The sequence below is a fragment of the Herpailurus yagouaroundi genome, unplaced genomic scaffold, assembly GCF_014898765.1.
Source record: "Herpailurus yagouaroundi ecotype Mexico unplaced genomic scaffold, PumYag 159, whole genome shotgun sequence".
Taxonomy (NCBI): domain Eukaryota; kingdom Metazoa; phylum Chordata; class Mammalia; order Carnivora; family Felidae; genus Herpailurus; species Herpailurus yagouaroundi.
Window position 1 is genome coordinate 46189111 of NW_024412400.1, and position 16763 is coordinate 46205873.

Sequence of the window (16763 nt, forward strand, 5' to 3'; positions counted from 1 at the left end):
TAGGGAGCCCCAGACTAGGGGCAAGATGGAAGCAGGGGGTGTGGTGGGCAGCCTTGGGGCTTTAGTTAAGGAACCGACAGAAGTGCTTGGTGCCATCGTCTTAGGGCAATTTGTTGCTGGCATCCACAACGGGGAATTTGTAGCCATAGGTGAGTTCCTCAGCACACAGGATGCAACAAAGATGTTGATGTGTTCCTGGCCCTCCGCCTGGATCACTTGGGAGGGGCAGTTGGGCTCACCTAAGTGGTTGATGAAGTGGCAGCATTGCCATGCCTTGTGGCCTCCACCGTGTCAAAGCCATCTATAGAGAACATGTAGCACCTAATACCCTTCCCATCATAAAACTTCTGCTTGTCAGCACAGAATGAATGACAGTACCAGTGTACTCAATGACCATCCCATCAGCATCGAAGTTTTGTTTAAAAAATAGGCCCGTCCCATGGATGGCATATCTGTAGACATCCACAGCCTCTTTGGATGTCTTCTTGAGTGCATGGCCACAGGCAGCTCCAGGCTGGCAGCATGTCTGGTTGATCTGAGCTGCACCTCATCCTCTTCCTCATCCCAGGTGGTCTCCCTCAGGGAGCATCAGGTGCTAGGATGCCAGGAAGTTCAACATGTCAAAGATGCACTTCTGGACATAGACCTCTGCACAGGCCACCCTGTGGGGATTTAGGGGTCGAAGCCAAGTACTTTCTTATTCTAAAGTTTTTACCCAAATGAGTGTCTTGCAAAAGAATATGTTGACACTCTTGCCTTGTGTCTTCACCTCTATAAAAAACAGCCTTGCCCACTGGGATAGAAGCTGGCTTGAAGAATGTGATAGGAGGAATTTGCATTAATTACCATAGTTTGTGGAGTTAAATAACTTTATTGTTTTTATCTTTTCTCTTTATTTTGAAGGAGTATCCACAGAGCAACATATACCGAGTGCCTCCTAACTACTCACCCATTTCCTCCCAGATGATGCACCATCCGCAGTCCACCTTATGGGGCTATAACCTCATGGGTCAGCCCCAGCAGCCGGGTTTTTTCCTTCAGAACCAATCTCTTACTCCAGGTATGTGAAGAGAGAGTGCAGTCGGGTCCCTCTGAGACATGAAGTAGCTTGGGGTTTAACCGGAAATCTCTGTAAAACTTAGAAAATGCCATAACTGAGTACTCCGTTGACGTTTCTGTAATCCTCTCCACTCGGAGTGGTTTTTCTTCTAATAATATGAAGGTGTTTTATTTTATTTTTTTAATGTTTCTTTTAATATATTTTTGATTGTCGCATAGATGAATATATTCTAAGAATCAAACAATACCTGAGCGTATACAGTAGTAATCCAATATGTGCCCAATTTGGGGGTGTTCCTCAAGTGTTAAAATAAGGTTTTAATTACTAGTTTATGTACTGAGTTGGGAATTTTCATTCAGTGTTAGAAGGAAATTAGCTACTGATGAAAATGTACAGTATCCGATAAAAAGTTGATAAGAGTTGTATGTTGTGAAATTTGTGTATGTTTTGATGAGATAAAATTCTTACCAGTGTTTTAAGTAATTAGTCAATATTGTGAAGCATCTTTATTTTCTCATGTGATGAATTGTAAATTGTTTATGCCATGAAGGATCTCAGAAATTTAGTTCAGCAAGTAGACTGAGTTATCAAACAAGGAAAACTACCATCTCTCTAATTTTAGTATTGCTTTACTTCAAGCCCAAGTATATTTTATATCTGAAATGAACATGTCCTAAATAAAAAAATCTCTCAGAACGGAATTTAATTTTCTTTCTAAAAGAAAATTTGCTTGTTTCAACAGAGTAGCTTATTTTGAGGTCTTACTCTGCATGTTATGATTTTTACTGTAATTGAAGTATGACATTTGAGGCCTAGGAAAGACATTTTTTTTATTCTTGGCTCATGGGAGAATCCATATTTCGCCATCTAAATTAGTGGTTAAGAGGGCTGGTCTGGAAGTTATACATCTAGGTTCAAGTCTGGTTCTACCACTCTCCTACTGTATAACATTGGGTTTTAGTTTCTCTGTGCATCAGCTTGATTGTCTGTAAAATGGATATGCTAATATATACCCTCATAGGGTAGGGGATTCAATTATTTATTCAACAAAATGTACTGAACTTCATAATGTTCCAGACTCTGTTTTGGGTGGTAAGAGACTATAGTAAAGAAAATGGATAAAAATGTTCATTCTTCTTTGAGTGATGAAATAAGGTTTATATCATACACATACACACAGAGTATAACTTAAAATTGTTTTTAACGTTTATTTTTGAGAGAGAGAGACATAGTGTGAGTGGGGGAGGGACATAGAGAGAGGGAGACACAGAATCTGAAGCAGGCTTCAGGCTCTGAGCTGTCCACACAGAGCCCAACGCAGGACTCGAACCCACAAACCGATATGCGAGATCATGACCTGAGCCGGAGTTGGACGTTTAACCAACTGAACCACCCAGGAGCCCCTAAAGTAAACTTTTGAAAATGTAGCAGACAGAAGATGATCTAACCCAGCAAACATGCTCAGTAAAAGATCTTAACATATTCCTACCTCAGGGCTTTTGCACATTCTGGCTCCTGTGCCTGTAGTGCTCATCCTTAAGTATTTTACATGGCTCACTGCCTCCCTCCTATGGGTTTGGTCAGATACCATTTTCTCACTGGGCTTCCACTGACCGCTCTGTTTTAAATGGTAAGCCACAGCCCTTCCCTGAACCCTGTTTCCCTCTGCTTTCTATTTCCCCGTGGCATTAGCATTTGGTTATACACTATATATCTTACTTACTTACTGGTTTATTATCTGTCCTTTTCAGAATGTAAGCTCTGGTAGGGCAGGCATTTTTTCTGTTAAGGTTACTGTAGTCTCCTGAGAACTTAAAGCAGCCTCTGGCTTTTAGTAAGCTCTTAAAAATTGGTTCTTGAGTGAATGAATGTAGACCACAAAGAGCGAACTAGACAATAATAAATGTGGAAAATAATGCATGTTCTCTCTTTTGAACTTTATTTTTTCAGTTCTAAGGTTCTTGTGAATTTGTAGCATTTTTAAACACCAGGGCTGTGTGAATTAAAGGTTCACTGTTTCATAATGACATATACTCTCTTTCCCTTAGAATACTATAAGCAGGGTTTATAAGTTAAGGAACCTTAGGTATTAGGTGAGTTTTAAGGGTGTGTAAGAAAAAATATTAAGGAAAATGAAGACACATAGGGATTTTATATGTGTGATTTTTTAAAAATATGAGTCCTATGAAGTTACAGAAGAGTATGTACAGTATGCTTTTCATTAATATATAGTTAAAATGCAAAGAATTATGCCCCCTCAGTATACACGTGCAGACATATACCCAGCCACTCGCCCTTCTACAATTTGTCTTTCTTTGTCATGTATACATGCCAGTTTGGTAAAGTTATGAGGAAATGTTTGGGAATATTAAACAACATATTCAGAATAACATTTGGTGAGAGAAAGAAGGTGAGAAAAGTAATTAGGAATATGCAAAGGGCTTCAGGGATAGTTACTTTATTTCTTTAGTTGGCTCAAAGGTACAAAATTATAGAAACGTTAGGAAAATTCAAACAACGTGAAATGTAGTCTGGTCCTTAGAGTTTCCTTTCTCTGTAAAATGAGCTCATTAAGTTTTTACGTATTAGTATAGTTCCAGTTCTTCAATAAAATTTACCTTGCCGTATGTTACCTGAGTTGACTTTCCTCTTTTTTCCAAATGTGCTTCAAATGCTGCTGAATGACTTCATGAACCATGTTGCTGGCTGTGGGTTTGTGTCTTTAAAAGAATGTGGGTTTTTCAAGTGAATAGCATTACAATGTTTCTTTCACCATACAACTTGTTTAAAAGAAAAAAGATAACACATCTCTTGTGAGATATTTATATAGAGGTTTTCTTACACATATATTAAAGTATATAAAATCTGGTAAATGAAGGATTGGCACCTAGTTTGAAGCCAGCAAATGTTGAAAATTTTTTTCCCAAACTCTTAAAGGCATTTGACAAATTATATATGCAAATATGTTGAGGATTTCCTTTGGTTTCTCAAGGATCACTACAAATAACATTTCTTGTTTGATTTCTGTCCTTCAAAAAAGATGTGTTTTGTCTTTGAGTCATGGTGTTTGACGTTTCCAAGCCTTTCAAGTTTTCAAAGTATTTCTTGCGTCTCTTCTACAAAAGGGGCATTTTCATTTTGCTATCGTCACAAAACTTAAATATCATGAGCTTTAAATTTATTTGAGATTACAAAAGAGTTTCTATGACTGACTTAGGACACCTGGCAAAATATACCATGAAGGCAGTACATTTTATGCAAGTAACGTGTTCCTGAAGGCCTTGCAGGGTTTAAAACCCACTTGGTTCCAAAATTACACCCTTGAGTCTGTTTCAGGGATTTCAGGTTATCAACTGAAGTGGGGCTTCTATGAAGTCACTGAAAGCCTATAATTCACTCCTACATCACTCCTCCCCATCATTTGGAAATTGTGCAGTTCTCCACAGACCTTTAATATTTATGTGGGGTGAGGCGGGCCTTATTTTCCATTTGCTCACAAAGGCTTAGAAGGTAAGGTTCCTGTGTTTTGATAAAACAAGGAAGAAATGTTGTATTAACATGCACAGAGAGCCCTTCTTTCTGGTTGCTTTGGTAGGTGGTTCTAGATTGGACCCCACGGGCTCCTTCGTCCCAACGAATACCAAACAAGCTCTGTCCAACATGCTGCAGCGGCGCTCGGGGGCCATGATGCAGCCGCCGCCCCTCCACGCCATCACATCGCAGCAGCAGCTGATACAGATGAAGCTTCTGCAGCAGCAGCAGCAGCAGCGGCTTCTCCGGCAAGCCCAGGCTCGACCTTTCCAGCAGGTTTGTCCAGATCCAGCAATGGAGTCCTCTGTGTTTTGGTAGCGCCTCTAGTTGGGGATGAGTGTGGGGTATGTGGCATATCCCTCCTGCCTGTGTATCCCCGAAATCGTATATGAGCGCAGGCTTGCCTCTCCTCCAGGCTTGTAAATACTTTTCCTCCCGTGTATTTTGCTATTATCACTGATCAGATGAGAACTTTGGAAGTATCTTAAGTTCATTAAAAGTATGCCTTTAGAACAAAAACAAGGGCTGATGACTTTCTAGTCACTTAGAAGCAGCAGGTTTTTCATCCTTGTAGTGACCCTCGCTGAGCCCTCTTTCCCTATAATTAGCACCATATTCTGTACTCCTTCGAACTTTACTTTCATGTATTTTTAGTAGATTTATTACCCTGAAGTTGTATCTCTAAAATCCTGATGGTTCTTAGGTTTCTCCCTGTAGTTCCCTGCATAGATTCTACGTTCAGTATGTGCTTAATATTAAGACCTATAGCAAAGAATATAGTACAAATAATAGTCAGTGTATAGATACTTCAATTTCGTTCTTGAATTCATACTGCTGTTTTTATGCCTTCTAACTCAATTGTCTTTAACTTTTGAGATGACAGTGATTGTTTAACAAGACACTGGTGGCCATCATACACAGCATAGTTATTGGCTCATGAAGCCCACACGTCTGTACAAATAAATAAAATAGAAAAGGAGGTGAAATTGGGACTTTTTTTTTAAGCCAGTTTCTACATACTTTTAGTACTTTGCAATTTTGCTAAAAAATATTAGTGATGATGATAATAGCAGCTAACACCAGTAGAGCACTTACTATTTGCCAAAACATTTCTAAGCCCTTTAAATGTGTTAGTTATCTTAGATCCCACAATATCCCACAACAACGCTGTGATTTAGGTACTTTCTTGAACCTCAAAGGAAGTAGCCAATCTGCATGTGTATCCTGCTTTAAAAGAAACCATAAAACTTTCAGATGACCAAGAAATTTTAATGATTCTACAAATATTCTTTGTATTTTGGATAACTTTCTAGGCATGTGTCCATTATATAACTTAGGACATTTTTGCAGTCAGTCCATCCACTTAGTGATTTGGGCATTTGAGGGTGGGAGGGTTAGTTATACATTCTTAAAAATGGTTTTGTTTTTTACCTATATTATAAGAAGGACAGGGAAGAGGAAACTAGTTCAATTGTATGGGGATGCAAAGCCCAGTCACTGCATGCTTTTCTCTTTCAGACCTCTAGCAATTGCTCAAACTCCCTGGGTGTTAGGTAAGGGGCCTGAGTTGCTTCTTACACAGAAATGATGAGGATTGGATATCAAGAAATAGTTATTTTGTTTAAATAAGCAGCAATTTTAAAACGTGAGCCATTAAAAACCTCAGTAGGATTTTAGCTATTCTTGGGGATGAACAAAAATATAGTATTGTTTCAAGTCCTTGTCAAGATTATACAAAAAACTTGCTATACATTGAGTAACCATCCCCACAGCATGAATTCAGTTCCCTTTTAATTTAATGTACGACTAAGTAAAACTTGCCTTCCAATAAGTTTATTTTTTTATGTCTACTTTTTGTTTGTTTCTTTTTATGGAGAGAGAGAGAGAGAGAGTGAGAGCATGAGTCAGGGAAGGATGGAGAGAAAGGGAGACAGAGAATTCAAAGCAGGCTCCGCACTGTCAGCACAGAGCCTGATGCGGGGCTTGACTCATAAACAGTGAGATCATGACCTGAGCCGAAATCGAGTCAGACACTTATCCGACTGAGCCACCCAGGCACTCCTCTTTTTCTGATTCTTTTTGCTAACTCCTTTTTTCCCCTTTTTTTTCTTTTTCTTGTTACTCTTTTATTATTATTTTTTTAATATTTCTTAATGATTGTCTATTTTTGAGGGGGAGAAAGGAATAGACAGGGAGACAGAGGATCCAAAGCAGGCTCTGTGCTGATAGCAGAGAGCCCAACGTTGGGTCAAACCCACAAATCGTAAGATCATGACCTGAGCCGAAGTCAGACGCTTAACCGACTAAGCCACCCGCCCTTCCTGTTACCCTTTTTGTTTTACCATTCTTCAAGTGTTAGATATTTGAGGGGAAATAACATTTTTTTTAAGGAAGAGACATACATGCATGGTGCAGTGGTATGGTTGAATGGTCCTACACAAAGTCAGTGAGATTATACATAGCATTTGTCAGAGTGCCTGTACCTAGGAGGTCCTGAGGAAATGTTAGTTCCTCTCCTCTCATGTACAAACTATTAATATACCTGGATTCTAGTTAAATCTGGTATTGTGGCAGAAAAAAATTCTGTGGTAATCCTTAAAAAACTAGAATAAGAGCAGAATGATTTGGAATATTTGTGATGTTGATGAATTGTTTTAATGTATGGTTCTGGATGCAGTTGTTTTTCTAATAAGTACTCACTTATGTCCTTTGTGATAAGAAATGATGGAGAAATGTGCATTCTCATTTTGGCCAGGACCCAGTTAAATGCCTACACATAATGTGATTCTCTCTAGCTACATAAGCACTTGTGATATCTTTTTCTCTTGTGAAATAGAAATCATTGATCTTCTTATCCTTAGCAATTCTCTAATTCTGGGAATCCATTAACTTAAGTGTAACAAACATGTTGGAGAATTTCAGACATCAGGTCTTATACTCTGTATCATGTTTACATGGTAGTGAGCAGAGGGTAGAAATTTATGAAAGGCTTATCAAACGAATGTATGTTTTGGGAAACTATTTCCAGGATCCTAGAGCTTCCTAGTAGCCTTAATCCTTAGCAGTCTGATTTTTATCCACAAACTCCTCTCAGCCATCCTTCTAGTGCTTCCAGAATCTGCTTCCAGCAGTGATCTCTACTGTGGTTCTTCTGAAAACCTAGCTGGGGCATGACAGGATGTAAATTCCTGGATTCTGGATATGTCTCATACCTTATGGAACCCTCTTTGCCTCTTCCCATCTTAATGGAAACAAGGTGATATATATAGGAGTCATCCAGCCTTAGATGGTGCACAAGAAAACTTCAGTTCCATTATAAATTAACTCTGTGTCCACTGCAGAAACTGAATATCAGCCTCAGTTGGTCATGGAAGTTTCTGTTATGGATCATTCTTATATTTCCTAAAGAACGTATCAAGACATTGGTATAGTGTCCAGAAAACAAATGCTTAAATAGCATGGATATTGTTAAGTCTTTTTAATCACATTATCTGGTGTAATGGTTGTAATTGAGTGTATTTTCTTAGAGCTTTACTACCTATCAGTATGCATAAAGATATGTTGGCAAGGATACTTGCTTTCATTGTTTTTAGTTAGTCTTCATCCAGGAAAGTAAAAGTGATCTGCTTCCCATCCCTTACTTGATGTCCCTTATCTAAATGGGGCTCAGTGCCTTGACTGTGTTGCCCTTTTGTGCCTCAGAGCCTCATCTATACAGTGGAGCCAATGCAGTATTTACGTTACAGAGTTCTTGTGAAATTAATGTTTTAATACATGTAACAGCCCTTTACAACAGTGGCCGGCTCATAGTAAGTGCTCAAAAAATGTTAGCTGTCATACTTGTTGTTGCTGTTTTGTTAGTATCATTTTATGGATGTATTATTTCAAAGGACATCTCTATCACATAAAAATCTTTATTTTCCTAAAAACAGATGAAAAGAGAATTAAGAGCACATCCAATGCTTTACTTGTATCATCATATTAATTGTCCCTAATAAGACTGGTGCTCAGTGGCTGCCCATGAAAGAGGCCAGTAAGAAGGAATGTTGTTTACTTTTCCACATAGCCATTTTGGTTTCTTAAAGTGGTATATTTTTACTGTCTAATTTTGTAATACAAACTTTCGAGGGGATAATTCCAACTGTAGTGTTAAAAATACCGCTGTTATATTTTCTACATATCCTATGGGAAGCATCACAAAATCTAAAATATTGGTGAAAATAATGCAAAATGCTGCTTAAATTGTTTTCCAGTCTCTTTTTTAGAGCCAATATTTTTCTTCTGACAGGAGGAACTTGCTTTCCTCACCCCCACTGTATCAATATTCTAGGGGAGGGGCTTTTGGAGGGCATCCTTAAGTTTTGGTCCATGGAAAGGACTTAATTGTTTGCCTTGATTTGTGGTATAGCTTTATCCTAATTTCCCCGTTTTAGTGCACAAAACCCCTTTGTTGTTCTTTGTAATAATCAACACCAGCCAACTTATTTTAAGGAAGACAATACATGTAGCTTTCTTGATTAACTGTCTTTATTTAAAGAAAGACAATATATGTAGTTTAAATTGGCTGAGACAAATTTGGAAGAAGGCAATTGGTGATAGGCTACAGATAATCATATGGATATTGATGACATTGAAGAGGAAGATTTCTGACAGAGGACAGAAATGGTGTGCCCAGTTAGAGCTAGTGGTTACTTTAAGAACATTACATTATTAACCACAGGGCAGGTGCCATCAATGTGTATCTAAATGAAGGAATTAGATCACTTACTAAAAGAACAATGACTGAGTCAGAGCCTCCCAGAGCAGTGAGCTCCCTGGCAAAAGTGAATTTGTAACACCCTGAAAACTTGCCTCTTGGATTGATGAAACCCATTTAAGTTGAATGACCACCCTTTATATGGTAATTGATCTCCTACCCTAGGGATGTGGCATCACCTTGGAATTTGAGTCCTTCCTTTATTCTCTCCCTCCCTCCCTCTCTAGTGGTATATTTCAAACATACAAGAATAGAAAATAGAACAAACACTAATGGATTTACTACCTAGCTTTACTGAATAATCCTGAAAAATTCCGCTCATATTTGCTCTAGATCATCTAAGAAAATAAAAATAAAACAGTATGTGTATTCTCGTTTCCCTTTTTTCCTATAAAGAGGTAATCACTCTCGTAAATTTAGTGCTTTTCTTTCTCACCAGTGTTTTTATGTTTCTGTATATTTTTGCAACCATCAACATAAACATATATTACTTTCGGAATTGAAACTTAATATGATGGTTTCACACATATATTATTGTATTGTTTTAAAACTTTTTATTTCGACCAGTTTTGAATATCTACTTGTCACATGTAGTTTTATTCATTTGTCTTGGTTGATGCTAGTCCATTATGGATATTGATCTAATATTTGTCCATTCTCCTGTTGGTGATCATTTATTTTCAATTTTTTTCTTACTGCTAATGCTATATTACTATTATGTTACATTAAAAAAAATTTTTTTTTAATCTTTATTTTTGAGAGAGCAGAGACAGAGCGAGAGCGGGGGAGGGGCAGAGAGAGAGGGAGACACAGAATGTGAAGCAGGTTCCAGGCTCAGAGCTGTCACCACAGAGCCTGATGCGGGGCTCCAACTCACGGACCCTGAGATCATGCCCTGAGACGAAGCCGGACGCTTAGCTGCAGAGCCACCCAGGCGCCCCTATTATGTTACATATTTTACGTTTCTTCTGCACATACGGAGAGAGCTAGGGTATGTGCTTCCAAGTGGAAATGCTGGTTCGATTTCCAATGTGGTGATGATTCTCCTCAGTTATAAATGAGTTTTCTCCTTTCTTCATATCTTCCCCCAACCCTTGATGTTGTCAGATTGTAACTTTCTCATTCAGAGCAGGTGAAACAGTACCACATTATGACATTTAAATTTGTATATCCCAATTAGCTGTGAATTTAGGCATCTTTTTTTTTTTTTTAACTCTATTAACTAGTCAAGGTTTCCCTTCTGTAATTTTCCTGGTAATATAAGCGCATTTCACAATACTTTTATTCTTATTTGCTAAAGGTAGGCAGAATAGCCTTATTGAAACAATCGTTGTAGTAATTACCTTTAATGCATTCTCCTAGAGTGGATAATTTAAACACATCTCAATGGCAAAAATGAACTTCAGAGAAAACCCCTGAACTAGTAAATATGTCCTGAGCCCTATTATTTTGTTCCTTGGATGGAAAACGACCACATCCAGGGAAGTGGGTGCTTTGGTTATTAATATCTGGCATTTCTCCGTTTTTTTTGAATGATGAGGAAGATGTGCATTTTATTTGCTGAAATTATGATTGGGTCCCTATAGTTTAGAAAATAGTGTACACAGCTTGATTATTAGGAGAGAGGAGACAAGATTAGGGGGTGATGAGAGTGGACGATTAATAGAATGGTCGTCGGATCCAAATACAAATGTACAGATGCCATGAATTATATACCTACGCCTAAAATAGTGAGAAGAGATACTTCCTTGGGGAATTTTTCCTATAGTTTTTAGTCCTTAGTATAATAAAATACTTTTTCCTATTAGGGTTGGTAATCCTTTGCCTTATCTCTAAAACTCAGTGGGCAGAAAATGTTTAACATCTTAGACAAATGTCACTTGTACTCCGTTTATAAAAGTGGCTAAACAAGTGAATTATTTTCCTGAGAAATAGGAATTTTCCCCAATGTTTTTGGGGAAACAAATCAGATGTTTTTCTAAACCAGATTCCCTCTTCCTTTGTAAACACTGGTGGCCCTGTAAATATTTGTTGTCTGATTTGGTTGATTGAATGAGTGATTGACATAATGCCCAGTTTTCATTTGTAGTTCCTGAGGATGGAGCTAATTTCATCCTCCACCAATGTATGACCCCACTGACTTGCTCACTTAATGTTTTTTGCGTTTAATGTGCCCCACATGTTCTGAGCTTTCCCACTGACTGTAGGCTAGGAAGGACTCTGGCACCCCTTTTGCTCCCAGTGGAGTTCCAACATCCCTTAGTTACCGTAAGTGTCTGTCTGATAGCTCCTCTGCTTCTTTTATGTCTGCATTTAACCTCTGGGTTGTGCTCTTCCATTAAATGAATATTACCATTTATGTCCAGTCTATAGTACAGTGTTTGGTGTATGAATTAATAAAGCCTCTCCAGGGCCTGGGTTTTTAAGTCTTGACTCCCTGAAACATTGTTTTAAAATGAACTGTTACATATGTATTGTGGCTACACACATCACTAGGCTAAAAAAAATCTTATCTGTATTGTCTGCCGTTTTCTTGCTGTCCCCTTTCTGTAGGACTTCTGTAACTCTGCTGTCTCCCTTCTGGAAGACTTTGACAACATAATGGTAACACCCCCGCTGTCATTCCTTTTTCTTTTTCTTTTTTTTTTTTTTTAAGTAAACTTTTGTAGCATTACTCTTTGAACATCAAAGTGAGAAGTGGGTTATTCCTCTATAGTTGGTAAAAATTACAGTCTTCATTTCACTGTTATTCACTTGGTTTATGTTTGAGACTGTAACACAGAATCATGAATGCATCGGCCCTGTTTGATTTAATGGGATTTATTTCTGAAAGTTTTCTCCTTTGATTGCCTCATGATTTTCATCATTTATGTGTACGGTTTAGACACCAATGGACATTCATGACCTGGGCTTGGGAACATAGACCAGTTCGTGCACCTTCATCTCAGTTACAGTTTTGAACGCATCTTTTCCTGAGCTCTTGCTTCCCTTTGTGGTAATTCACATCATTAGCAGAGGAACGCATGGCATGCTGATTCATAGGCCAGTGCAAGATAATGAAAACTGTGGTTATGAAACATACCCTTCTCATCACATCCCACCCACTGGCTATTCTGAAATTCTCAACAGAACGCATCATCTCTATTTTCTTTCCGGTGCGGAGAAGGTGTTTTTTCGAGCACAGGTCTTGTGCATGCATGTCATAAGACATTCACCTCTGCTGCTTTGCCTGGGCTAGCTAAGAATGCATGTTTTGCATTAAATTACTTATAGGTTTCTGTATCAGGTAGCCAACCCACAACATAAACCCAAGAAGCATTAGAATAAAAAAGAGCACACATCTCAGATGTGAATGTAAGTCAACTTGTTTCACTGCCAATTTTAATGGGTAACATTTTCTATACGTTGGTGAAAATGTCTGTAATGCATATTCAAACTCTGAAAATATTTAGGTTATTAAATACTTGTTATATAGGCAATTTCTTTCATAGCTATTCAACAAAGTTTGGAGATTTCTGAAAAGAATCAATTTTTCTGTCAATTTTTCTTGACGCTTTGTGGTATACAGAGAACAGGTGAGGTTTTTATTGAAAAAACTTGAATTAAAACTTTATCAAATTAAAAATATTTTGGAGATAGCTTATGTTTGCTGTTGGGCATTTTGTTCAGATGATCATGTAATTTGGATAAAAGAAAATTTGCATCAATCATTGATTTTACTTTTTTTGACACCAAATATTTGTCAAGTATTAAAGTCAACAGGTTCTATGCTTTCATTCAAAATAATGGAAATGTGTATATATATCTATGCTGTCCTTTTCACCATTCTTATTTTCCTTTAATATTCTCCAGGGTTAAGAATGTCATGAATGTATATACTAAACCAATCATATATTCATCATTTATGGGCATATTAATAGAATATATTGTAAAAGTTCATTATTGTGTGAGGTATTTATTTTAGAATGATTCAGTTTGTTCCAGCCATTAATGTTACTGTTAGTTGATTCCCAACCAACTTTAATTTTCTATGAAAGCATTATAAAAGAATCAAGCATAACTGGTCAACTGGACCTCTTGTAATTATAGAATTTTCTCTGTGTCTATTGTCTGTAATCAGAATACACCAGTGTGATGTTATGACCATAATTTCTGGTTCACACCATGTGTTGTTTTAGCCTTGGGCACCATTACTCAGTATCTTCCAAACTAGTACTAACAAATAAAACCCTTTTTGCTAGGTGACTCACAAAACATTACCCACTGACTTATTATCCTTCAATCAGCATTATCAGAAAGTCACAAAATCTGGCTGTGGTTTTTCAGGTACAACTTGTCTCTCTGAGACACTGAAACACCCTTGAAAAGTTACTAAGTAGGGATTTCAAATCATTGCTAGTGAACTGAGTGAATAGAAAAATCCCTGCTCCTGAGATGCTGCTGATTGTAATGCTTACTGTCTGCCTATTGTAGGATTAACCAACTCTTTCGGAAAGAGGTCTTCACATTTGTTCAGTTGACTAAGGGGGAGTAATTGCTAAATGAAGAGAACAAGACCCAGAAGAATGAAAATGATGATTTACCAAGAACTTTAAAGTTACTGGATGCATTTGTTTCGGGTTATGCAAATCTTTTCAAATTATGCGAAAGGACTTTGAGTCAACACCTCTTTGAGTTCAGATAGTTCTCTTGTCTAGTTACAAATAAAGCAGGAAGAGAGAGTTGTTCTTATAAAGGCCAGGAAAATTAGTTACTATTGAATAGCACAGCTTTTTAAGAAGCTTTTAGAAAGTGGGTTTTTTTTTTTTTGTAAAATGCGTTGGATTTACATTTCTTCTGTAGAAGCAAGCGTGAAGCAAAATGCATAGAAATGAACTTGAGAGACCACACATAGGAATTTTTCTCAGAGAGCAATGTAGCGTTGAGTGTATGTGATTATCAGAACTTCCCAGTTAATTGTGGTTTATTCCTTTAGCACATGTAAGTTGGGTATCTGAGCCATGGGGGCTTGAACAGGGGCACAAACATGTCTTATTTTCTTTTCCAGTAATGTGCTCAAAGGCCAATGGCAGCTGGCTAGGCACAAATATTCGGTCAAAAACCAGCCTCTTGAATTATCCTTTGCAAAAATATGAAGTTAATGTTACCTTTGATTGTTTAAGTTAGACAGAATAAATCAAGAGGGAGAAATGGAGCTAGTTTTCAGATATTGATGCAGGTAACAAGAAGTAATCATTAGAATGATAGATGCTAATAATTAAAACTGAATTTTCGAAATAAAAGATTGTGCTAAAAAATATGGGGCAATTGGAAAGCACTTGGTAAACTAATATATGCTGAAATATAAATCCCAGTTTACTTCTACAACTCTTGGTTAACAGATAAACTAAATTGAGTCTTAGATTTTCTCAATAGTATTTATTGAGCTGTTACTATATGCCAGACACCATGCTAGAAACTGCTTAAAAATAAATCTTAGAAAGTTTTCAGAAAATAACAGATAAATGGATTACGTGTAACTAAGGTGACCATATTTCCTGATTTGCCAAGCATGGTTCCACTCTGTACCTCTTGTCCTGGCCTGTCCTTGTTTGGATGATACAATGCATAGTCTGTTCTTGATTTGATGCAGCAAAGCTACCCTGCCAACTTTAAGAAACTTACTAAATCTTCGTCTTTAGTATCCTTGCTTATTCCCACATTATGGCCCTTGGTTAGCATTTGTAAAGTCTTTCAAATTACTGAAGAGCTTTCCTTATTCATTCTTTATTCAACACATTCAACTATTTCTACAAATTGACAGAATGTTTGACATAATGTTTCTAGCATTATTCTCAGGAAAAACAAAAATAGGGCATTTTAGTTTGGTGGGAGAGAATGGGATATTTTTCATTCAGGGAAACATGATGATACAGCTATGCACAGAGCACGTGGGGACTGGTGGCCAACTCAGAGTGTTTGATTTTCCCAGGAATGATATTGTGTATCTCAATTATTACCTACTGTACTTAAGTCGGGGAAAAATTGGAGGTAGGAGGTTTACAGTATGTCCATAAATAAATAGTTTCCCTTTAGGCAAAAAATGATTAACAAAGAATGCATGAATTTTACAGTGTAAAACCTGTCTCTGAAATTTCTTATCCCTTTCTCTTTGCTTCTTCAAAAGTTAGTGGTTTTCCTTGAATGTTAATTTTGTGATTTTTCTTTTTATGTAGAATAGTTTTAAATTCATATTTCTTTAATGTCCATGATTGCAGCTGTAACTTGTCAATAAAAGTGTTGCACGGTAACTCACATATTTACCTTATTAGTATTCTGGGTTTCTCCACATGTAAGTCATAGCTCATTTCATAGGGTTCTTCACTAAGCAAAGGAAGAGTGAAGAATTTGAAAACATCTTTATGCATCTGCATGTAGCCGTCATATACAGATCACATCTTGTTTCCTTTTAAACCAAAGCAGGATGTGGGAATTGAAGACCACTTCTGGATATCATGACTTTAACTCAAATATATAAGTAACTTATTTTTCCCCCTTCTGTAAAAATGATAATATGAAAATATTTGTCCCCCACAAAGAAGCAAAATCGTATCTCGCAGGGACCTTGTACGACAGTGTCCGGGAGCACTGAATTAAGGAGTAGCATTTAAGGAAGTGGTTGATTTAATGACTTCTAGGCATAGTGTTTGAAAAATCAAAAACCTTTCAAATAGTCTGGGAGGGGAATAGTGGTAGGGCCTGGACGGTCACACTGCCATGGAATGACTTTTCATAGAGGGAGTTTGGGATATTTTCCTTAGATTCAAGTGCATATAGAGTAAATATAGACACAGTTGCACTTAGATTAACCAGCTGAAGCCTGAGGATATCTTCATGGTACCCTATTCTGGAAATGTAGATTCTTGTTGAGGCTATTATACGCACTCTCAGAAATTTTCTATTTGGTCCATATATGGGTGGATAGTCACCTTAGGAAAGGCTGAAGTTTCATAAATGCCCTCAAGTGATTTTATATGAGGAACCGAGAAAGGATTCTACTATATAATATATGCATTTCGTTTCAGCATTTCAGTAAGAAGTCTTTATAGGTATCTTGGGTTTTTTTTTTGTTGTTGTTGGAGTGAGTTTTAAAGGCTATATATCTGTAAAGAATAAGTACCAAGTGAGGATTTAAATATTTCCATTTTTTTTTTAATTTTTTTTTCAACGTTTATTTATTTTTGGGACAGAGAGAGACAGAGCATGAACGGGGGAGGGGCAGAGAGAGAGGGAGACACAGAATCGGAAACAGGCTCCAGGCTCTGAGCCATCAGCCCAGAGCCCAACGCGGGGCTCGAACTCACAGACCGCGAGATCGTGACCTGGCTGAAGTCGGACGCTTAACCGACTGCGCCACCCAGGCGCCCCTAAATATTT

The 16763-nt window shown here is 37.5% G+C and overlaps 1 protein-coding gene across 7 annotated transcripts in view; it reads left to right on the forward strand.

Moving 5' to 3' along the window:
- Positions 1-16763, forward strand: part of MED12L (mediator complex subunit 12L) — a 341839-nt gene that overhangs the window by 299401 nt on the left and 25675 nt on the right. For 4 of the 7 annotated variants that reach the window (XM_040480491.1, XM_040480494.1, XM_040480490.1 and 1 more), the window contains 3 exons: positions 904-1060; positions 4656-4867; positions 11901-11951. In XM_040480491.1, coding sequence (XP_040336425.1) covers positions 904-1060; positions 4656-4867; positions 11901-11951 — 420 coding nt within the window. The remainder of the gene's footprint in view (positions 1-903; positions 1061-4655; positions 4868-11900; positions 11952-16763) is intronic. The other 3 variants (XM_040480492.1, XM_040480493.1, XM_040480496.1) reach the window with 1 other exon arrangement.